This window comes from Podarcis tiliguerta, assembly GCF_965153285.1.
Source record: "Podarcis tiliguerta genome assembly, chromosome: 14".
NCBI lineage: Eukaryota > Metazoa > Chordata > Lepidosauria > Squamata > Lacertidae > Podarcis > Podarcis tiliguerta.
This window is the reverse complement of record NC_139547.1, coordinates 6310262-6333936: the sequence shown is the minus strand read 5'-3', so window position 1 is coordinate 6333936 and position 23675 is coordinate 6310262. Positions and strand designations below refer to the sequence as shown.

Below are 23675 nucleotides of genomic sequence, written 5' to 3'. Positions count from 1 at the left end.
CAGTGTCTGCTGCTGGGCAAACCAGCCCCATCCTGATCAGAAGCCAACTCCTACCACACCAAGAAAGAGGTGGCAGCCCAGGTGAGAGGGCGGTGGCAAGCCCAGGACTGCCCAAGCCAGTTTTATGCTGGGGTGAGGTCAGAACACTGGATGCTCTCTGTCAAAATACAAAAGCAAAGGGTTCAGGACCATGGACAGCAGTCTTGCAGCTCAAACCTTTCACGCTGGCCTGCTGCAAGGCTCTCCACCCTCTGGCTGCTGAAGGACTGGTGCCCATTGGCTCCTTCCAGGAGAACACTTGGTCAGCGTGTGGTGCCTCCATGGTCTTTCTGAATGTGCAAGGCCAGCTGTGCCAGCACCACGACACTCCATGTGCACCTGGACCTCCCTGTGGCCCCTGCATAGCCAGCTGGGTTCATGCTTCTATGCCAGGAACAGCCTTCCTTGGTGAGTGCCCTGTTGCAGCATTCCCCATGCCAGGCTTCCCTGTGACCCCAGACTACAAGGTAGAGAAGATGGCAGGGACTGGGCTGGCTGCAGTTCAGCTGAAGGGAGAGGTGCCCAAGCACTCCTGGGTGGTGCTGAGAGACCTCCCGTCACTTTGCTCTTGTCATAATCCTTGGCTTTCTGAGGAATGCGAGGTCTGATTACATCAAATAAAGAATCCACTGAATACAGCTTGTTTTGTGTAACGCATCGCCACCTCCTTTGTGTCCCCTCCCTCCTTGCCTTGCTACAAAACCCTCTTAATCTAAAGAGGCCAGGCACACAGTGGGGGCTGGGAGGCAAATCCCCTCCCAGGAAGAAGCTCTCACAGCTATTCAGTGCATCTAATGCTTGCACGTGGCATAAGCTGCAGACACCTTGTTGTGGGCTCACAGCGCCTTGCATGTTGCTTTGGACCACGGCTTACCTCCGTTGTAACGGTTTTAGTGACAGATGGGAGATGCCCCAGCCCTGCAGGCAGAATCATAACCACAAAGCATGTGAAATGAAATAGATCACTAGATGTAAACAGATGCAAAGCCTGTGAATCGATGTTGCATTAATACTGTATGAATCGGTGAGGGGCGGTTGTAGAAGTGGCCTCCTTTTCGAAGGACTGTGTGTCCTCGGCAGTCAGGAGGCAAGGAAACCTGGAGGGAGGGGCAGTACGGAATAGGGCAGGGGGCTGAGCAAGGGACAAGAAGGGGAGGCAGGGGCAAGGGGAGGTGAGAGCAGGAAGGTCCACAGCCCTGAGGCAGGGAGCCCTTGCTTTGCATGCAAAAGGTGCCATTGGAAGAATATTTTAAGTTGCAAGACAGGGAAATGAGATCCGCCTCCTGCTGCCTCTGACTTGGACCTTGAAGCTGAAAAGCTGGACCTGCAGGACCAACAGGCAGAGACCCTTGATAGAGGGCTCAGTGAAGGGGTTGGGGATTAACACCCGGCCTGCTCTGGCCTTCTGGAGGTGCAAAGGGAGTTTCATGACTGTCCATAGGCTGTAGATCCTTCCACTGGCTACAGGCACATGACGATGTGTAGGCCTGGCTCACACATAACCCTAAGGCATTTTGAGGGGGTTTGCCTGAACCCTTCCCAGTGGCTTCACTGCCAGTTCATTTTCTACCAGCAAACCATGATCCAAAGCCCTGGTTTGTTGATGGCTTACAAGCCTTGGGTTGTTGTCATGATAGCTTAGCGTACAAACCCAACATGCTTCCTTAAGTGTGCCTTGTTTGGCCTTCCCGCCCCAGACCCTTGCCAGGCTGCAGAAGCAGGAGCCAAGAGTGGCTGGGAAGCAATCTAAGCAAACCATGGCTTCTTTCATTGTGGGCGCAGCATTGTCATGGTTTGGTTCATGGGTGGTCGAAGTCCTGGCTGGGGACGTCAGGACCGGGGGAGAGATGGCGGGGTGGGAACAGGAACTGGAGTCCAAAAGCCAGGAGTCAGGAAGCTGAGAGTCAGAGAGCCAGGAGTCAAGATGCCAAGGGTCAGGAATCAAGGAGTCAAAAAGTCAAGGGTCTGAGAATCAAGGAGCAAGAGTCACGAAGTCAAGGGTCTGAGGATCAAGAAGCAAGGAGTCAAGGAGCCAAACACAGCAAGGCAGGGAAGGTGTTGTTGTGGCAAAGAGCCGAAGGGAAATGCTGACCTTATATCCCTTCCCGGCTCTTGCCACCAGGTGCTGTGAGTTACCAACTGGCCTCACCTGTTGCTCGCAACCTTGCCTCTACAGAACAAACTTTAGGAAGGCCCCAGTCCTGCAAAGTCCTACTGGTCATAGGGCCTGGCTCCTGCACACACTCCTGACAAGCATTGTGTGTGTACCAGGCTAGTCTCCATCTTCGCCTGACAGTCCCAGGTCATCTAGACCCACTGTGGCCATGATCTGACAGATGAGAATGACCTTCTCAGGAGAGTCTGAACTAGAGGAGTGAGAAGGCCTGGGGAACAATGTGGGGAAGGGAGAATGATAGCTTCTGTGTTTACTATGGGCACATGCAATACCCAAATCAAAGATGCATTTCTGTACCCAGAGGGTCCTACTATGTGCACAACAGGAGCGTACCACCATCATGCAGGTGGCACTGTAGTCTAAACCACTGAGCCTCTTGGGCTTGCCGATCAGAAGGTCGGTGGTTCGAATCCCCGCAATGGAGTGAGTTCCCATTGCTCTGTCCCAGCTGTTGCCAACCTAGCAGTTCGAAAGCATGCCAGTGCAAGTAGATAAATAGGTACCACTGAGGCAGGAATGTAAACAGCATTTCCATGAGCTCTGGTTTCCGTCACGGTGTTCCTTTGTGCCAGAAGCAGTTTAGCCATGCTGGCCACATGACCTGGAAAGCTGTCTGCAGACAAATGCCGACTCCCTTGGCCTGAAAGCGAGACGAGCGCCGCAACCCCATAGTCGCCTTTGACTGGACTTAAGTGTCCAGGGGTCCTTTACCTTTTTACCATCTCCACCAACTTTGTTGCTCGCAAATTTTTCTTTGCCTTCTTCCAGTGACTTCCAATTCAGTTTGTAGATACTAGATGCTGACCTGCAGACCTGGCCAATCCTGTACATGTCTACTCAGAAGTAAATCCCATTGAGTTCAGTGGATGTAGGCATTTTGAGGTTGCATTCCTCTGTGCCTTTGTCTAGGAGGAAGCTCCACTGAACAGAGTTGGGTCTTAGGATGCAAACGGCTGCTCTGTAGTTGCCATAAATATGCCAGTACAATTGTATATCCTGGATAAGTTACGTGTGATGTGTTTTGTGTTGTTAAAGCAGTAAAATTAATTTACATCTGATAATAAACAGTGTAAATTCTTCAGATTTCAGGTGTCCCGTCCCCCCGGCTCAAATTTTCCAAAAGTTTCCCAGAAATCTTACACCTGTGTTCTGAGCCGCTCGAAAGTAACTTGATATCTCTTCTTGTTTCTTTCAAAATGACTACAGATTACTCTCTCTGCTGTCACTTTAAAATCTGATCAAATGGATTGTGTTGCCACTCTGTAAGTTAATTAAGACAATCAAGCACAGCAGTCAGGATTCTGTCTAGCATGCCCGGTGCAGTGAAAGTCCCTCTCCTCCCTCCCCCGCCGCCCCCAGCAAGTAAATTTGGCTCTGCCTCCCGCTACTGGTGCTGCACGGCTTTGATGCTATTTGGAGCCACTATAAAAATGCAGCGTTTTCTTCCTCCTTCAATTATTTATAGCAGGGAAGAATTGATTTTGTGAAAATGCTGCCAGTCTCCTGGGGGAAAGGAGGAGAACTGGAACTCCCACGAATAACTTCATTTAGACCTTACAAGGCCCTTGGGTTGTGGGTTCGATCCTGGCACTACCCCCATAGTGTTAAGCCTTGCTCTCTTGGGAGCATAGCTATAAATATGCCATGCAGGAGGAGAGGATGGCAGATCCAAGAGCAGGATGCTGAGCCTTCCAGGGAGCAAACTGGGCAAGCATTTGCACAGAGCACTCCGTGTGTGTGTGTGTGTGTGTGTGTGTGTGTGTTCTCATAGGAAATCCCTTCAGAAGATAGATACAGTGGTATCTCTGGTTGCGAACGGGATCCATTCCGGAGGCCTGTTCGCAACATGAAAAGTGCAAGCCGCAGCGGTGTGTCTGCACACGTGCAGGTCGCGATTTGCTACTTCTGCGCATGTGCATGACATCATTTTGCGCTTGTGTGCATGCGCGAGCGGCGAAACCCAGAAGTAACCCTTTCCGGTGCTTCCGGGTCACTGCAGGACGTAACCTGAAAGAACGTAACATGAAGCAGACGTAACATGAGGTATGACTGTAGATAGATGATAGATAGATAGATTACCGTATTTTTCGCTCTATAAGATGCACCAGACCACAAGACGCACCTAGTTTTTGGAGGAGGAAAACAAGAAAAAAAATATTCTGAATCCCAGAAGCCAGAACAGCAAGAGGGATCGCTGCGCAGCGAAAGCAGCGATCCCTCTTGCTGTTCTGGCTTCTGGGATAGCTGCGCAGCCTGCATTCGCTCCATAAGACGCACACACATCTCCCCTTACTTTTTAGGAGGGAAAAAGTGAGTCTTATAGAGCAAAAAATACAGTATATATTAGAAGCAAATGTAGTTCAGTGGTAGCCCCCCACTTAGGCAGCAGGCAGACATGCCAGAGCAGGTTGCCTGGTACCATTTCTGAGGTCTTTTCAAGGCATGCTGAAGAAGTTTCTCCTCACCCAGGCCTTTTGAAATAACTCATCTCATCTGGCCCTCTGTTTTTATTTTATTTTTTGGTGGGGGGTTGCAGTGAATTCTTTTCTGACATTTCCACATCGTCTCCTCTTTTTAAATGGTTTTATGTTTTACTTCTTATTTCACTTGTTGTTCTTTCCCATCATTTACTAAGCTCTCCCCTCCCCCATTAATAAGTAAAATAGGGGAAAGTGCTGCCCTGGCAGGCAGGGTGGAGCTACTGCCCCTTCATCCATGCTCCTGAAACTGGTCCTCCCAATGCCACCCACCCAGCTTGGAAGCAATCCTTGCTCCTACATTGCTACACAGGGTTGCAAGACTTGGGGAGCTGCTGCTTTTCAAAGGAAGGCAGAAAGTTTTGTGCATGTGACCATACACACACACACACACACACACACACACACTCCACTTGCCAAAAGGCAACACACAGAGCTGATCTGAATCCACTGTGGAGCCCCAAAGTGGAAGAGCATTTCTCACCCAGAGGCTGCTGAGAAACGGCCCCTTCAGCTCCTGCATTCAGCAGCCCAGGCTCCAAACTGGTTGCATAAATATGGGGGGGGGAGAGGTTTCCACTGTTTACCTTGCACCTGCTCAGGGCCAGAGCTTCTGAATCATGTCGCCTCATCAGCTGGAGAGCCAGGCTTGAACTGGGGTGGGGGGATGGGGCGGTAAAGCAGATAATTAACAACAGGCTGGAGAAACCACAGTAACCAGGTTCTGTTTATGTCGTGACCTAGATTTGCTTTTCATCTCTTTGACAAGACAGGAAATGTTTTATTTCCTATGAATAATCACAGACATGATTCGTCAACCGATCAAGAATCATAATAACAAACAACCCCAATATTTTACACGTACCGTATTTTTCCGTGTATAAAATGACCCCGTGTATAAGACAACCCCTATTTTTTTTAACCCAAAATTAAGAAATTAAGTTGTTTAGCTTTTGGGGGGCGGGGAGGTCACTTCCGCCAATCACCCACCTGCCCTCCACTGCCGATCGCTTGCCACAGCCACTGCCAATCGCACACCTCGCCACAGCAGCCAATTGTCTGCCCACTTGCCGCCACCAACAGCCTAGCCGCCCACTTGCCTCAGCCGCCAATCGCCTGCCCAATTGCCATGGCCAGTCACCAGCAGGCCTTGCCACAGCGACCAATCACCCACCCAATTGCCACTGCCAATCTCCTTCTTGCTGCTGCCATTAATCGCACGTTCCACCTCTGCATTCACTATCCGTGTATAAGACAACACCCAATTTTTGCCTTTTTTTTTTTTTTAAGCAAAAAGCATCGACTTATACATGGAAAAATATGGTATGTTTTTTCTCAGATTAACTTCTGAGCCCAAGGATACAGTAATCCGTATGTCCAGGCCGCAGAAGAAAAGCCCGTTGGTGCTTAGGGTGCACTGACCTTGATGGCGGCTGCTGTTGCATTCAGGCAGAAAACCAAAAGGCTCAACTCTGCAGCCCACCCTGCTTTCTCCATATTTCTGGCCTTCCTCCTTCTGCCAGGACCAGCTGAGCCTCCTTTCTCTCTCTCTCTCTCTCTCTCCCTTGTTCCCCTGCTTCTTACCTGGGCATTTTTATCCAGTAGCTCCATGGTGCCTGCATTTCTGAAGTCTATGCTGGCCTGAGACAAACCAGGTCATGATATCCTTGTTCCTCCTGTGAAGGACAAGAGAGCCTCGCCTCCCCCACCCCGGAGGTGCCTCTGGAGAGGAACAAGAGCACCTGCCGGTTTGCTGGACCTGAGAAGCTCTTTCTATGTGTGGGGGTCTGGCTACAGTTTGAGGTCACTCTTGTAGAGTGACAGCTGCTTATCAAATGCAGCCCAAGTGTGACCTCAAACCATAGCCAGACCCAAAAAGCAAAGGCCTCCAGACCCAAAAAGCAAAGAACTCCAGTCCGGGTTCAGTGGGACGTTGCCCTTTGGCCTGACATGCCCCGTTCTAGAGCCACCACCTGTTCTATGACTTTTCCTTTTCAGCGAATGCCACAACTCGACAGACAGAATAAAAGTCCGGGTCTGGGATGAGGATGACGACATCAAATCTCGGGTGAAGCAGCACTTCAAAAAAGAATCAGACGACTTCTTGGGGCAAACCATTATCGAAGTGAGAACCCTCAGCGGAGAAATGGATGTTTGGTACAACCTTGGTAGGCAATACTCTTGTTACAAGCAAAGTCTCCCCAGGGGAAAGGGGCTTCCTTTGCCAGTGGCCAGAGTCAGACACAAAATGTTGAAGCATGTGGGAATGTTCAGGGTGTCAGGAGAGCAAGTTCCTTATGTAGAAGAGTTACATTCCCCTTTCTTACATGCACAGCAGATACAGTGGTGCCTCGCAAGACGAAATTAATCCGTTCTGCGAGTTTTTTCGTCTTGTGAATTTTTCATCTTGCGAAGCACAGTTTCCCATAGGAAATGCATTGACGGTTTCCCATAGGAATGCATTGACGGTTTTAAGAAAAAGGCGCAAGACGTTTTCGTCTTGCGAAGCAAGCCCATAGGGAAATTCGTCTTGCGAAGCAACTCAAAAAACAAAAAACTCTTTCGTCTTGCGAGTTTTTCGTCTTGTGAGGCATTCGTCTTGCGAGGTACCACTGTAGCTGGTTGCAGGCTTGTTAGAACCTCTGCCTCAGATTGAATTGTGCATTCCCGGTAAGTTCCCTTGAATCCCTCTTAAAAGAATAAAGACACCACAATCCTATTCATAGTCAACAAAAAGTAAGTTTACTCACATTCAGGCAGTACACAGTATCAATCCTGAAGGCAGGCTTAAAAACTTAAAGTTACAAATAGCCACATGTGGATTTACCCCATATGGGGAACAGTCCCGGTGCTGCTGCTGGCTGCAACCAACAGAGCAGTCCTAGCTGGAAGCAGACGAAAGGAGAAAGAGGAAAAAAGAAGGGAGGGGGTGCTGCGTGACTCGTCCTTTTGTTACCTGGACAGGTAAGGTCACACCCACCTCTGGTCACATGCAAGAGGAAGGATGATCCAGGCCAGGAGGAACAAGAAGTCTCGACTGGCTGGACCAAACATTCCCTTGCATGTCCACTCTAGCATTACAAGGAATGTTGTACTTGACTGCTACCTGTGGACCACATCCCACAAAGCAAGCGTTTCTTTCCTAGCCTTGTTTACCCCTAACCCAAGTCCATCACCTCCATCTTTGGTGGTCTTGAAGATCCTGGCCAAGGCACAGACACGCAACCTTTTTATCTTTCCCTTCTTTCACCTCATTCTTGTTCAGACAAGGTGATTTTAAAGTGATTTTAAAGCATTGTATGGAGCGACACACACACACACACTCCTCTTCTGATTCACACAGATCATTCCTGGGTGTGTCAGACCTCTTGCTTTGTCTCATTGGTTTCAAGGCGGCGTTCACAGAAAATGTTCCCAGGCCTTTGAGCTTCTCCACCACCCACCATGTGCACACAGCTTTGGATCGGGAGGAGGGCAGAACTGTTGCTCCTCTTGCAGGAATGCTTTGCACGTGGCCAAAATTACTTGCACAAAAGCAGTGACATCTGCTTGTGGCAGCATTTGGTCCTCTCAGCTGCCAACAATAGCTTCTTTGGCCACAGCCAACATCTTTCTTTCCTTCTCTCCTCCCCCGCCTGCTTTTACTAGACAAACGAACCGATAAATCTGCTGTCTCCGGAGCCATTCGGTTGAAGCTCAACGTTGAGATAAAAGGAGAGGAGAAGGTAGCCCCTTATCATGTGCAATACACCTGCTTACATGAGGTATGTGGTGGAATGGGACTTTTCCTTCATGCGCATGGCCCAGTGGTAGCTCGCAAGGAGCCTGGCAGTGACTCTCAGGGGGACAAGGCTCTGTGGCTGAGAGAGGAAGACCAGGCAGGGCCCATAGGTGGGTGGGTGGATGCAGAGTCTACAAGATGGCACACTGATCAGGACTAGTAGGGGGTAAGAAGCTAAGGAGGGGGCGAGGGGGCTTGTGCCTAGGCCAGGAAATGAGGGGGCCAAATCGCTCCTGGAATTCCAGGACGATGTTTGTGGGCTCTAAGCTTTTCTCAGACCTCATTCGTCCAAAGATCCCTGTAACAAGCAAATAGGATGTGAAATTAATGAAAGTTTGGAGGAAATGTGAGCATAATACAGCCCTGTCTTCTCCAGTGCACTTGGAGGTTGAAATTTCCAATTAAGGTGAAAAATGTGTTCCCTTCAGAACCTCTTCCATTACTTGACTGAGGTGAAGTCAAGCGGGGCTGTGCAGATCCCTGCAGTCAAAGGAGACGAGGCCTGGAAGGTCTACTTTGATGAAGCCGCCCAAGAGATCGTTGACGAGTTTGCAATGCGTTATGGCATCGAATACATCTACCAAGCGATGACGTAAGTAGCACAGCATGTTGAACTGGGAGCAGAGCTGCTGGCAGCCGGGGCGGATTGGGAGGGCGGCGACTGCTGCTGCAAATGAGTTGCTGAGCTCCCATGAAGCTGCAGATCCATTTTCAAAACATTATTTTGACACACCAAGTTGGTTTTATTCCAGCATCAAAATGCAAGTTCTTAACGCCGTCCTTTTAGGTATGCCTGGGGAAAGTGTAAAGCTCTTTGTAAAGACTTTGAAAGCATTGTGGTATTTGCATACTAAATATTTTTTGCAGTGCAGGTGAGCTGCTCCTGAACTAGTGCCATCCACCCAAGGCAACTGATGGCTTTTTCAATGCACAAAAGCAAAATATCCGTTCCATTTGCCAGAAAGAAATCTTTCAACCCAGAGATGTGAAGGGATGCCCCACATGCCTCATTGCACACCCACAATCACAAGGTCTGCCCCCTCCGTTTCAGCTGTTTGTGTGTGCTCCAAGGGCGGCTGCTGCTGCTGCCCCTGTTGCAACACATGGGATCAGCATCCTTGCCTAGCTCTCAGGAAACCTAAACTTTGGTTTGAGCTTCTTCAGCTATAACTCAGAGGAAAGAAGACAAAACCACAGTACCTCACAATCTCCTCTGAGGAATATGGATGACTTCCTCCCCTTGCTGTCCTGAGGCTTTTTCTTCCGTCAAATGCACTGTGTATGGGGCATTAAAGGTAAAGGTACCCCTGCCCATACAGGCCAGTCTTGACAGACTCTAGGGTTGTGCGCCCATCTCACTCAAGAGGCCGGGGGCCAGCGCTGTCCGAAGACACTTCCGGGTCACGTGGCCAGCGTGACATCGCTGCTCTGGCGAGCCAGAGCCGCACACGGAAACGCCGTTTACCTTCCCGCTAGTAAGCGGTCCCTATTTATCTACTTGCACCCAGGGGTGCTTTCGAACTGCTAGGTTGGCAGGCGCTGGGACCGAACAGCGGGAGCGCACCCCGCCGCGGGGATTCGAACCGCCGACCTTTCGATCGGCAACCCCTAGGCACTGAGGCTTTAACCCACAGCGCCACCCGCATCCCAAATGCTTTTAAGAAACCAACTCATGAATCCTTTGCCTCCTTCCACCAGTTTGCTCTTTGGCTGATTTATTTCACCTTCCCCGCCCCCTGCCCCAAGAAACAGAAGGCATCATGTGTGGTTGTCCCTGTGATCCCCCTTTCATTCTCACAACGGCCCTGTGAGGTCAGCTAGGCTGAGAGTCAGAGTGACTGGCCTGAAGCTTCACAGCTAAGCAGGAATTTGAATTTGACTCTCACGGGTCTAACACTCGCTCTGTTACTCCAAGTTGCCTTTTGCCATCCCTGTGCTTTGCAATTCTGATTGTTAGCCATCAGAATTCCATTACTTAACCTTGGTTTGTTGGGCATTGTCAAATGAGCATCTGGATCAGGGGTGGGTAGGGTTGCAGTTTGCCCTGTATTTCTCCTATTTCCACTCTGCTCCTCTTTCTCTCTCTCTCTCTCTCTCTCTCTCTCTCTCTCTCTCTCTCTTTCTCTCTCTCTTTAAGGATCCTCTCCAAATGCCCATTCCGCTCCTATAGGAAAGGCATTGCTGTGTTGGCTGAAAAAGCCACCTCCTGTTCCATTCTTTTCCTTTTTTCTCATTGCTACCACTCCTCGCCCCATCCCCAGGGAGTAGCAAACCAAGGCACAGCTTTCATGTTGTTTTTTTCCAGTTCCCTGCAGCTTCAGCTGGGTTAAGGTGGTCATCCACAGAGCTGCAGCCTGGGAGCGCCAGGCCCGGTCCCTCAGAGAGCAACAGGTTCCAGGCTCTATAGACAAGTGGTTTGTGCCAGTGTAGTCCAGAAGGCCCAGTTCTGAACATACTTACCTACATGGTATTTGAGAGAGGAGGGTGGGGGGAAAGTAGCTCCCTAGAAGGTGTAAAATTTCAATACCTGGTGCTGACTCAATACAGCTGCGCACTTCTGTTGCTGAAAACGACTACTCCATGCAAACCAGGAAGTGGCTTCTCCAGACAATGGAACATCTCTTTTTTTCTTATCTCCTGGGTGACGCGAATGCCATTAGGCAGTTGAATGTGTGTGTGTACTGCATCCATTTCCCTCCCACCCATCCACCTCTGCCCCAGGAGCTGGCAACCCACGATATGCCACTGGTGAAAGGTTATGTATTTCAACTCTGGGTAGGAAAGCACAGGCAGATTTACAAATTCCTCTCTCTCTCTCTCTCTCTCTCTCTCTCTCTCTCTCTCTCTCTGTGTGTGTGTGTGTGTGTGTATGAGAGAGTGAGAGGGCCTTTATGGTTTAACTGCTATGGAATGTAAAGGATTGCTTTGAAATCATTTCAGCACCAAGTAGAAAAGGAAACCGCCCCCCCAATACCCCCCTGCCCGCCATTGTCCTGCCCTGTATTTTACCAGAACAAAAGTGGCAATCCTATAAGCACACACACACACACACACACACACACCCTGCGCGAAGCTGCTATTGGCATGAAAACAAACAGTTGGAGAGGGCATGGCCAAAAATCAAAAGGGGAAGAAGGCTCTGCCACTGCCCCATCTCTGCCCATCCAGCATCTTCCAGGAGAAGTTGGGTTTTGACATGCAAGCCGCGAAGGGTCATTCCAAATCTCTCTGAGTTCAGTTCTGTGGTTTCAAAGACTGTCTTCATTTCACACTGTTCTGGGCATGGTGGATCCCCTGTTCTGCAGCTGGGGGCCCCCATCTCACTAGCAGAGCTTCAGCCTGCCTGTCTGCTCTCCCTCCTAGGCATTTTTCCTGCCTGTCTTCCAAGTACATGTGTCCCGGTGTCCCGGCAGTCATGAGCACTCTGCTGGCCAACATTAATGCCTTCTACGCTCACACCACGGCCACAACCAACGTCTCTGCCTCGGACCGATTTGCTGCCACCAACTTTGGGGTAGGTGCTGCTGTCTTCTGCTTCTCCTTGTTTGTTTTCAGTCCAGGTTCCCTCGGGGGAAACGCTCCTTCACCCGCAGTCCCTGAGGCATCAAGACCACCAAGACTCTGGCTTATATTTCTGTGTCACATTGAAGTGCATCTTTGCAATTTGATCTCCAAGGGTGGAGCTGTATTGTTTTTCTTGTTTGATTTGTGAGTCCCCAGTGTAAGTCTGATGGTTCTCATCTTTGCCCAGGAGCTCCCCACTCCCTTCTCTTTCTAACATTTGTAACCGAAAACTGTGGCTGCTGCTTCAGGAGCCAACTGAGGGCTGGAACCAGACAAAAAAAAAGAACCCCAATAAATGAACGGGTAGCTTAAAAGAGAAGAAATAAGACAAGGAACTGCAATGAAATTTGATCTGGCTGGATTGAAGATGTCACGTGAACACCTTTTATGGGTATTATGCCTTGCTGTGATGTGGATTTTTGTTATGCTCTAAATTAGTCTTGTTGCTCAAGACACACACACCCCAAGTTACCGTATTTTTCGCCCTATAGGACACACTTTTTCCCCTCCAAAAATGAAGGGGAAATATGTGTGTGCGTCCTATGGGGCGAATGCAGGCTTTCGCTGAAGCCTGGAGAGCGAGAGGAGTTGGTGCGTACTGACCCCTCTCGCTCTCCAGGCTTCAGGAAGCTCTGCGCAACCTTCGGGAGACCGGCGCGGGTTCGCGCGGGGCTCCGGAGGGTTGCGCAGAGCTGTCTGCACTCCAGGGCTTCACGCAGCTCCGCGCAACCCTAGGGAACCCAGCGCGGCTTCGCGCCGGGCTCCGGAGGGTTGCGCAGAGCTGCCTGCGCTCCAGGGCTTCATGCAGCTCCAGGGCTTCGCGCAGCTCCGCACAACCCTAGGGAGCTCATTCTAGTAAAAAGAAGAATTGTGCAGACTAGACCAAGAACCCAGCATGTTGGTGGAGGAGCCTTTGGGGATGGCCACCCAGAATTTCTCTGGCTAAGAAACCAGCTGCGGAAAACAAGAGATATGTTTTTAAAAGACTGAAAAGGGTCTGATGATGATGATGATAATTTATTTATTATTTATACCCCGCCCACCTGGCTGGGTTTCCCCAGCCACTCTGTGTAGCTTCCAACAGAATATTAAAATACAATAATCTATTAAACATTAAAAGCTTCCCTAAACAGGGCTGCCTTCAGATGTCTTCTAAAAGTCTGGTAGTTGTTTTTCTCTTTGACATCTGGTGGGAGGACGTTCCACCACTACCGAGAAGGCCCTCTGCCTGGTTCCCTGTAACTAGGCATCTCGTGGCGAGGGAACTGCCAAAAGGCTCTCGGAGCTGGACCTCAGTGTCCGGGCAGAACGATGGGGGTGGAGACGCTCCTTCAGGCATACTGGGCCGAGGCCGTTTAGGGCTTTAAAGGTCTGCACCAACACTTGGAATTGTGCTCGGAAACGTACTGGGAGCCAATGTAGGTCTTTCAAGACCGGTGTTATGTCTGAGCCCCTCCCAGCACTCCTGTTGGCTGGGGGCAGGGGGGGAATGAGGGGTGTGACCTCAATCCAAAATAAAACCTCCACAGTCTTCTTTATGTTTCACCTACAATGATCTCAATGTGAATAAAGCGTTACTTTCAATAACAAGAGAAGAGACTTCAGTGCTCAGCTGCCAGGAACAAAGAGTGACAAGGCTAAGGAAAGGACATCCCCCATCCCCCCCCCCCAAAAAAGCCAGAAAGTAGAGTGTCTCTCCCTCACCCCCAGCACACCCAGACAAATTCTCTGTCATAACTCAGTTCAGCAGGGTTAGCAGGCTTATCGCAAACTGATTGGGAACCTGTAGAAAGCCTTTCTGCCACCTTTGATTTCGCGTGATTTCACGGCCGCCTGGGAGGTTCATTGTAGCTTTTGGAAACAAAAGTCTCACCCGCCACCCCAGTGGCCCAGTCCCCTGTTCCTAACTCCCGTTCCCTCTTGTTCGGAACATGTTTATCTTAATCTCCGCAAGCTAAAGTCCTCTCTCCGAAGTTAATGCTAATTTGCCTTTGACGCAAATGCCAATCCAATTTGGCGTTCAACAGATGGATATCAAGCCAGGCCATCAGCAGGGAATGGAGCCCTGAGTTCAGGGACAGCGTTTGGCTCGTCTTCTTTTCCTAAAAGCAAACTCTTCCAAATATCCTGTGGATCAGGAAAACCTAAAAATAGCTGGGGACGGGGGGGAAATATTGCATTGGCTTTTATTTAGTTATACAATCAATGTTCACACATCAATTCTGGTACTCTTAAAAAAATATATTGGTGACATCAACATTAATATTATTATTACTATCATTCAGTGGCGTAGCGTGGGGGGTGCAGGGGGGGCCGGCCGCACCGGGCGCAACATCGGGGGGGGGGGGCGTGCTTGCACTCGCAGCTCTCTGCCCCCACCTGGCTCACTCACTCTTTCTCACTGCAGTGCTGGCTGTGCGAATCTGATCCGAGCCACCGGGTCGCTGCCCACTGTGGAGGGGAGGGTGCGAGGCGTGCGGTGCGGAGAGAGAGCGAGGGACTATCTGGGGGAGGGACAGTGCAGCGGAGGGGGCACAAATTACTTGCCTTGCCCCGGATTAGGGGACGCAAATTACTTGCCTTGCCCCGGGTGCTGACAACCCACGCTACGCCACTGCTATCATTACATTTATATCCAGTCTTTATTGCAGTGAGCTCTAGGCAGCACTCCTGGTTCTTTCTGATTTTATCCTCATGACAATCTGTGTGGTCAGTTGGGCTGAAAAATGCTGCCAGGGATCAAACCCAAGACCTTTTTATGCAAAGCAGGTGCTTAATCACTGAGCTATGCCCCCTGCAAATTAAAATTATTCTGAAGGGAGCAGTTGTGGCTTCAGGGGTGGACTAGAGGATCATCGGGGACCCTTCCAACTCTGCAATTCTACAATTCCATGCAGCAGCCGCAGCAAAGTCCCAGGAGTCCTTGCTTTGTGGAGAGGTGGCACTGCCCTGACAAGTGCTCCGGCCCCCAGCTCCTTGGGCTTTTCTGGAGGATGCCTGAAGAACCTCCTTGCTGCTTCTAGCTTTTGCAACCTCTTCAGCAGGAGCCAGAAGGGCGGAGGAGGCAGCCATCTTTTTGCACTCAAGAGTGCTGTAGTTGTGACCAAGTCACTGTCTTACCTGCAACTCTCTGTGCTGTTGTTTTCCCACGCAGAGAGAAAAGTTCATTAAACTGCTGGATCAGCTGCACAATTCGTTGAGGATTGACCTCTCCAAATATAGGGTAGGTACAGCAACTCCCTTTCGCCCACCGCTTTTGCCTGACGTGGGGCTTCTCCTGATAACCTGTTTAGAGCACATTCGTCCTGATTTGCTTGCAAAAAGCTTCGGAGGATTTCTGTGTGATGTGTGGCCTTTCCTGAGCATTTGTTCTCATTTGCTAGCACTTTCCTATTGACCTGTCAGCGCACCTTTTAATGCATTTCTCCACCATTTTTCAAATTGCAAAAAGTATGCTGCTGTTTTTAAATAGATTTGTCGTACCAGGGATGCAACCAATTGTGTACAACTAAATTTCTGGCCTGTGATGGATGGTGCCTCCAGGGCCCAGTGTTAGAAATTCAGATAGTTTCTCAAATGGCTGCTTAAACCAGGGTTACAGGCACCAAAACAGAATGCCTAGTTGCCTTTTGGGGCCAGACAGAAGAAGAAGAAGAGTTTGGATTTGATATCCCGCTTTATCACTACCCGAAGGAGTCTCAAAGCGGCTAACATTCTCCTTTCCCTTCCTCCCCCACAACAAACACTCTGTGAGGTGAGTGGGGCTGAGAGACTTCGGAGAAGTGTGACTAGCCCAAGGTCACCCAGCAGCTGCATGTGGAGGAGCAGAGACGCGAACCCGGTTCCCCAGATTACGAGTCTACTGCTCTTAACCACTACACCACACTGGCTCTCCAGCTCAAAAGTCATATTTTTCAGTACGACTTTTTGGTTTCTGAAATTCATTTTGGTTGTGCAGATAAAACATAATGGGTGGAATACTACAGGATGTGTTGCTGATGTGTGAAAACAGTCCAGACCCAAGAATCTCCAGGCATGCGCCTCCAGATGGTGGAGTTGTCAGGCGCCATCCTGGCACCCGGGCATCTTGACTTGGTCGCCAGTGGCCAATTAGCCAGGTGCAAAATGTTCCTGATGACTGGCAAATTTCGAATGCTGCTCCAGGTCATGTCGCTACTTTGTGGGACAGCTTTAGGCACAGGAAAGGAAATGTAGGCCTGTGCAATTAGAGCACTCTGTCACCTTCACGTAACTTATCCATTAAAAAATGAGTAAGTAGACTTTTGTGGTTAGGAGAGGGCAAGCACTGAAAAGCTTGGGATGAACAAAAGATGGGGGAGCAGAGGCATAAGCTCCCCCACAAGCATATCAGAAGAAAGCTCAGTAAAGACTAGGCTTCGTCTAACCCCCAGGTAAGCTTTGTGCCCGGCAAATTAGGATGAATGGTCAGTAGGCAGGTCATATGGAGGAAAGGTGAATCCCGCAAAGTACAGTATCTTATATGGAGGTTCAGTTCCAAGGGTTCTGCATATATGGAAAAAGGCATATACTCAAACTGCCGCGCCCAGGCATCCCTAGCCTAAAAGCTCTTTTTGCACTCAGTGTTCCCGGCACTAAAAGAGCTTTTAAGCTTTCTGCCTTGCTTGCAGGGCAAAACCTGCTCAGTGTGCTGTCTCCGGAAGGCTAGGGATGCTTGCATGAGATCTTGTGGGAATTCAGAGAAGCCTTGCAAAATCTTGTGAGCAGCGTGTTTTTCCTTTAAAAAAAAACGTTTAGGGGCACTCTTATTTTGACTCAAGAATAATCACCATTTTATAGATCAAATCGGGGGGAAATAAAGACAGTAAATGGACAAAAGTACAAAAATTCACAAACTGTTTAGGGGTATGCGTACCCCTGTGTCTCCCCCAGGAAAAAAGCACTGCTCGTGAGAGCATCCCAAAACCAGCACCCGAAAAGAAAGGCAGAGAGCTTCACAACTCTTTTCGTGCTAGGAAAACCCAGTGCAAAAAGAGCTTTTAAGTTATCTGCCTTGCTTCCATTTAACTTAAGGAATTTCAACCAGCCTTCCTTCAACCATATACAGTATATTTGAAATCACTCAAGTTAAATGTGTGAGATGCAACCATGCCGTACTGATAATCTGGAGAAGACCTTGAGTTTAATTCAGTCTGTGCTGGAGAGATGGGCTGAATGGGGGGCCACAGACTATCGAATCTCTCCAGGATGGTCATAGGTGGGTTGTTCCTATCTGCTGTTTAGTGATTTTAAAGCACTCTCTTGGGCACCTGAGCACTGACAGGGACAAGACAAATGTCTCTCGGCTTCCCTTCCAAAATTGTGGTGTGGTTTTCTTTGGCACAAAAAAGCAAGATGAGCTTTGTGGAGAGGAGAGAGCGGGAAGATTTTGCCTTCTCCCTTGCAATGGTTCTCGCAGAAAAGTCACAGCACGGAGGTGGCAAAATAATGTGCATTGGAGCAAGGAACTCCCAAGCCACATCCAAGCCCTGCTGGCAAAGCTTAAGAATAATAGGGAGGGTTTAAATGGCACATCTTGTATGCATTTACAAGAGGGTGGTGACTTTTCAAGGCCTGAGAGGGAGGCTGTGCATCTTGCACATGGTGCTTGAGGCAAAGTGCCCTTCCCTGTTTCACCAGCTGCTGCTCATCCCAGCAGGAAAGAGCTGGTGGTGCAAAGACATTTTCCCACCCTTCCCAGAGGAGGAGAAAGGTTCTCCCCACTTGCCGGCTTGGGTGCTATTTCTCTGCCAAAGCCCAACAGGGAGCTGAGAGGAAACCCTCCCTTGGCCATCTCTGATGTGCCCTGAAGCACAAATCCAGCTTCTTCTCCCAGCGAAGCCATTGCAAGAGCGATGCTTTCCACCATTTCTCATCCTGCTGGCTCCATGCCTGCTTGCTGCCAGAGCGGGGTGTTGACTCCAGGGACACCCGGAGCCTGGCTCTGTTGACTTGCTGGCTGTCAAAACCCCGACGGTTTTGTTCTCTACATTTTCTGTTCTGTTTGCGTGCCAGGATAATTTCCCTGCCACCAGCCCTGAGAGGCTTCAAGACCTGAAATCAACCGTGGATCTGCTAACAAGCATTACATTTTTCCGCATGAAGGTAATTCCAGCTCTTGTTCTAGACATTTATTTACCATAATGTGCTCCTCGAGACCACCAGGATCAATCTCTCAGAGCTTTGCGGTGGCAGCTGGGGGGGGGGGCGTGTTTCCCTTGGGGAGGGGGGGGGTTGCTTGATGACTTCAAAATCCTCCACAGAATCTCCCAACTGTGAATCAGGCCAGGGGAGGGAGTGACTCAAAAGAGCTGGTTTGAATGTTTCCCACATATAGTAAAATGACGAAATTTAATATGAGTAAGATGCTGTTTTCTCGTTTGACCAGAAATCATAAACTGTAAAACAGGGGGACATCGATATTTAGAATGTTCTCACTCCCTAAGGTTCCTCTGAGTCCACCGTCTTGCCCCCCCAAACCACTCTGGGCCTTGCGCAGGGAGGGGGGCTGCCTCTAAACCCCCTCTCTTCTAATGAAAACAAATTCCCCTGGTGTGCCCCCCCCCAATCACCTTGGAAATTGACAAATAGCGTCCTTCAGTTATCATTGCTGAGAGATTCTGGGGTTTTGAGGTTCAAAATACTGCCTGCACACCTGGTAAGAGTTGGCCCAGTAATTTGGCAGGAGCCAGCTCTGCAGACTTTGAAGCCAGCTGCTGCTTGTACTCTGGCCAATGGATTCTGTGTGATGCTCCTCAGGTCCTGGAACTGCAGAGTCCGCCCCGAGCCAGTGCGGTTGTGAAGGACTGCGTCCGAGCCTGCTTGGATTCCACGTACAAATACATTTTTGACAACTGCTACGAGCTTTACTCTCAGCTAATGGACCAGGTAAGCTTTGGATCCCTTTGCAGCCCCTGCAATCATCTGGCATTGCTGGAAAGCCCTGTTAGCAGAGCTCCTGCCCAGCCCTGCTTTGAAGGCCCTTTCCAGAGGGTGGCAAGCGAGGGCATTAGCCAGGGTCCCAAGTCCAGCACTGGGCTCTTAAAATATAGCAAAAGAGGCCCCAAGCAGGCATGTCTAAGGAGGGAGTTCATCCTTTGAGCTGCACCACAAATTATTTACACCCCACCAATAATCTGGCTGGGTTTGGTCTATGCCCACTTGCACCATGATGTACAGATCGCTGGAGCCAATTTCATCCTTGGCCTGCAAGCCCTGAGCACAAACTACTGCAAGAGAGGAGAAAGAAAGAAAGAAAGAAAGAAAGAAAGAAAGAAAGGGAGGGAGGGAGGGAGGGAGGGAGGGAGGGAGGGAGGGAGGGAGGGGGTGATAAAACCAGGCCTGGCCAATGGCATTAATAATAATAATAATTTTATTATTTATACCTTGCCCTTCTGGCTGGGTTTCCCCAGCCACTCTGGGCAGCTTACAGCACATATAAAAACATAGTCAAACATCAAACGTTAAAAGCTTCCCAATGCAGGGCTATCTTCATATGTCTTCTAAAAGTTATGTAGTTCTTAATCTCCTTGACACCTGATGGGAGGGCATTCCACAGGAAGGGCACCACTGCTGAGAAGGCCCTCTGCCTGATTCCCTGTAACCTCACAGTGAGGGAACCGCCAGAAGCTGGAGCTGGACCTCAGGGTCCAGGCTGAACCATAGGGGCGGAGAGACTCCTTCAGGTATACAGATCCAAGGCTGTTTAGGGCTTTAAAAGTCAGCACCAACACTTTGAATTGGGCTCAGAAACGTACTGGGGGAAAGGGAACCTCATCCACCTAAATTCTCAAGGTTCCTAGGGATGCCTGGAGATGGGCCTCCTCAATGCCATAGCTTAATGGAGGAACTCACTCTCTGCGGAGCAGGAATGAGGGTGGTTCTGTAGATGTTTGGGTCCCAGATGATGGGCAGTAGCACCAAGTAGGCTTCCTATGAGCCAGTATGGGTGGCTGCTGGGATTTGCTGCTGACCACCAGCCTTTCAGATTGATACCTACTGCTGATATCATGGAACTGGGAATGCCGCAGGGTTGAACCACAATCCTCTCCCTCCCATATGCCGGTGGCCTCTGAAATGAAAGGGTCTTGAGGCGTCATGAACCACAATAGACTCTGCACAATAGGAATACCAGTCCTTTAGTGGAGGACCCTCACCTCCATGCTCTGTTTGTGGGGGCATCCCACCCTCCCGCTGCTCCAGTCAGACCTCAAGGCTGGTGAAGCTGCCTCTCTCTCACTCTCACTGCTGGTTCCAGCAAGCTACGATCTGCCTCATCCCAACCTGGCTTGCAATGAAATCACTGCAATAAAAGTGGAGATTGGCCATATTCCTTCCTCTCACCCTTCTAAAGGGAGGGATAATAGAGGGCAATAAAGAGACAGGCAGCCAAATTGCCATCAACCAAGATGTGATCAATTAAATGAGCATTGTAACAGTAAAAGTGTCCCTTGCCTTTATGGAAGAAGAAATCGTGAAGGTTGCTCTTTGGCTGAGGTCTGCAATTGGAATCCTTTTTTTAATGGCCTTGCCCAGGGATTGGCTTGTCTCTCACCTAACCAGTAAAAGAAGCCAGCGCTTGTTTCTTCCTTCCTTCCTGGCAACAGTTACCTCTTGACAAGCGCAAGGCGTGTGGTTCGGTTACCTCTTGGATGAACCTGAAGGGGCCTGGTGCTCAGAACTGTCATTACAACCGGCTGCTTCTGACGCATAGCAAGAATTCAGTCATTGATGCAAAACAATGATAGCCCTTATCACCTATGAGTTGCCTCTGCCTGCCTTTATAGCCATCATTTTTCTCCCAGCTAATCTCTGAATGACATTCGGACACATTCCACAGTCACCTTCGCCATCAACTCGTGTTTACAAGGATCCAAGCAGCTCAGGCTGTGTGGCTCTTTGTGGATGTTAAAACAAAGGCAATATTTTGGAGGCTGATCCTTGTTTGGCATGAAAAAAAGTACACCCAAGAGCTCAGACAAATAGCTTGCTTTGAGCAGTGCCTTTCATGTCTAACTTTGGGTACATCTGGAGCAATTAGAATCAGCATTACTCACAGGTAAGATGCAAACGAGGCCCATGTGTGTGAAATAAGGGAAGTGTGTGACCTGCTAAAGTTCCCCAAGAGCAAAGGTAGCAGCGGCAGCAGCAGCAACAGCAACAACAACAACAACAACAACAACAACAACAACAACATTGGGAGGTCTTTCTGCAGCACCAGAAATCCTGGCAGAACTGTTCCTTCTGAAAACAATCAGGGCAGCATGAAAGAGTCTGTATCCAGAGACTCCACAGGGTCTCAGGGCTTCCCCATCTCTTTTCAGCTGACTTGCCCTTCAGTTTCCTTTTGCTGGTTTTAACGTAAGTGCTGAGTGGCTGCAACCTTTGCCAGACAAAGAAGCTGGATTCCAGGCAGCTGGAGGAGGTCTGGAGAGGAGCAGCACTGGGTTTCAGGTCCACAGCCTGCTTTCCTTTTTCCAGGGAACACCCAAAATGGCTCACAGTATAAAGGAAAACAATCAATGCAACTGTATTGAAATAACAGCCCATGTGATTGCGCTCTCAGTGGTTCAACCGCTTTTCATGAGGCACCCCTGAAGTGATTTACAATATAATAACGCGTATGAAACAATAGCATGTAAATTGCATTTCCATAACAACTTTTAAAAATAGATATAATTTTTTAATTTACTTAAAAATTTAATTTTTGTAAAAACAGTTTAAAACAACAGCACAGAGATAAAATCACAGGACGAATGTTTGACTCTGGAATTTCCTCCTTTGCTCATCAGCTTTTTCCAGGGATGTTGTTATTGCGCTGTCCTGTCCTTTTCTTGCTCTGATTTGTGGTGTTTTCCTTTTTTGTTCTGCTGCCAAAGGCAGCCTTCAAGGGCATCTATCGTTTTTAATCAAAAGCATCTGCTTGCCTGGCCCAGTCCATTTTAATGCTTCCTGTTCAGTGCGGCTGAGGCCTTGGCGATTAATAGCCCCTTAATGGCAGTGCTGGTTCCCCGGGGAAACCAGTAACTAACACCCACCATCACTGCCTGGAGGAGGCAGCAGTGGCCCAGCTGTGCCATAAGCTCCTGGCCTCAGCAGTTTCCTGGCTGAACAGCTCCTTGCACCTCCAGCAGAGCTGCAGCCATCACTGGGATCAGCTTTGACTTCCAACCAGCTGCTTGGCTTGCACTTGCGTCTTCTAAGGGAGAGCTGTGCCTAGAGAGAGGGATGTCTGAGGAGTTGCTTTGCAGAGCATAATTGGGAGAGGCACTGCTCAGACCAACCATTGGCACCGCAGGCGGTCAGGGTGGGTGTGCGTGTGGCCAAGGAGGGCAGTGCGGTGCTCAGCCTGGGCTCTCATGCCTTCCCAGAGGAGGCCTTTTGTTGAGCAGATGCAAAGAGGCAGGCACTTCCAGCAATCCTGGGAAAGCCTGTTTTGCAGGGCTTTTCTGCATCCTGCTTTTAGCAAAAGGGGGGGAAGACAGTGTTAATAGAAAAATAGAATGGACTCTTTCTCCTTTCCTTTTCCCGGTAACAGGGTAAAAAGCAAGATATTCCTCGGGAGGAACAAGGTCCAACTACTCAGAATCTGGATTTTTGGACGCAGCTCATTACCCTCATGGTTACCATCATTGATGAAGACAAGATGGCCTACACTCCTGTCTTGAACCAGTAAGAAGGCGGGGGGGGGGTAGACAGACATTTCACAAGGCCTGCTGTGAGGTCACCCGTAGAACACTGCTAGGAATAATCAGCGGAAGAAATGTTGTCTTTCCGCTATAGCATTTTTGGCTCCTTTTGGGGAGCCAGTGTGGTGTAGTGGTTAAGAGCGGTGGACTCGTAATCTGGTGAACCGGGTTCGATTCCCCGTTCCTCCACCTGCAGCTGCTGGGTGACCTTGGGCCAGTCACACTTCTTTGAAGTCTCTCAGCCCCACTCACCTCACAGAGTGTTTGTTGTGGGGAAGGAAGGGAAAGGAGATTGTTAGCTGCTTTGAGACTCCTTAAGGGGAGTGAAAGGCGGGATATCAAATCCAAACTCTTCTTCTTTTTAAATGTTTTGTTCACATCTGTAGACCTTAGGATGCTTGACTTTCTGTGCCAGAGACCCTACTTTGCTGAATGCTTCCCCCATCCAAAAAACCACCACCCCACTACAAATGGTCATTAAGGAAGGAAATTTGTGCTACTAGGTCAGTAAACCAGCCACAGGAATTGTGGTTGCAGGTAGGCAACCCACAACCCAGGAGTGGCCACTGTGTGGAGTAGCCACAGCAGCCACCACTGTTAAAGTCAGGTGGCCCCAGATCAAGAGCTAGCCTGGTACCACCTGCTGACAAACCCACCCTCCCTTATGCTGATTTCCTTCCGGGAGTCAGTGCGAGGGCAGCCCTGCCCTGGCTGGCGATCTTCCCCACCTTTGCACTCCCCAGTCCCTGGGAATTAAGGTAAACAAATAAAGAGGATATTTTTAAAATGCCAAATTTGCACAGCACTCCTGAAAGCAAAATAATCCGGAAAAGCTTATCTAGCAGTGAGCTATGGAAAATGCATTAAGAGCTCATTCTTGCCCACCCCATTGGAGCTGGCATTGCCCTGACAAGCCTTGCAAAATCAGGAGC

General features: G+C 49.5%; 1 protein-coding gene across 2 annotated transcripts in view; it reads left to right on the top strand.

The window, feature by feature from the left end:
- Nucleotides 1–23675, top strand: part of UNC13C (unc-13 homolog C) — a 133179-nt gene that overhangs the window by 68267 nt on the left and 41237 nt on the right. For both annotated transcript variants that reach the window (XM_083412926.1, XM_083412925.1), the window contains exons 10-17: nucleotides 6691–6860; nucleotides 8341–8456; nucleotides 8902–9065; nucleotides 11837–11987; nucleotides 15192–15260; nucleotides 18071–18160; nucleotides 18815–18943; nucleotides 22593–22726. In XM_083412926.1, coding sequence (XP_083269052.1) covers nucleotides 6691–6860; nucleotides 8341–8456; nucleotides 8902–9065; nucleotides 11837–11987; nucleotides 15192–15260; nucleotides 18071–18160; nucleotides 18815–18943; nucleotides 22593–22726 — 1023 coding nt within the window. The remainder of the gene's footprint in view (nucleotides 1–6690; nucleotides 6861–8340; nucleotides 8457–8901; nucleotides 9066–11836; nucleotides 11988–15191; nucleotides 15261–18070; nucleotides 18161–18814; nucleotides 18944–22592; nucleotides 22727–23675) is intronic.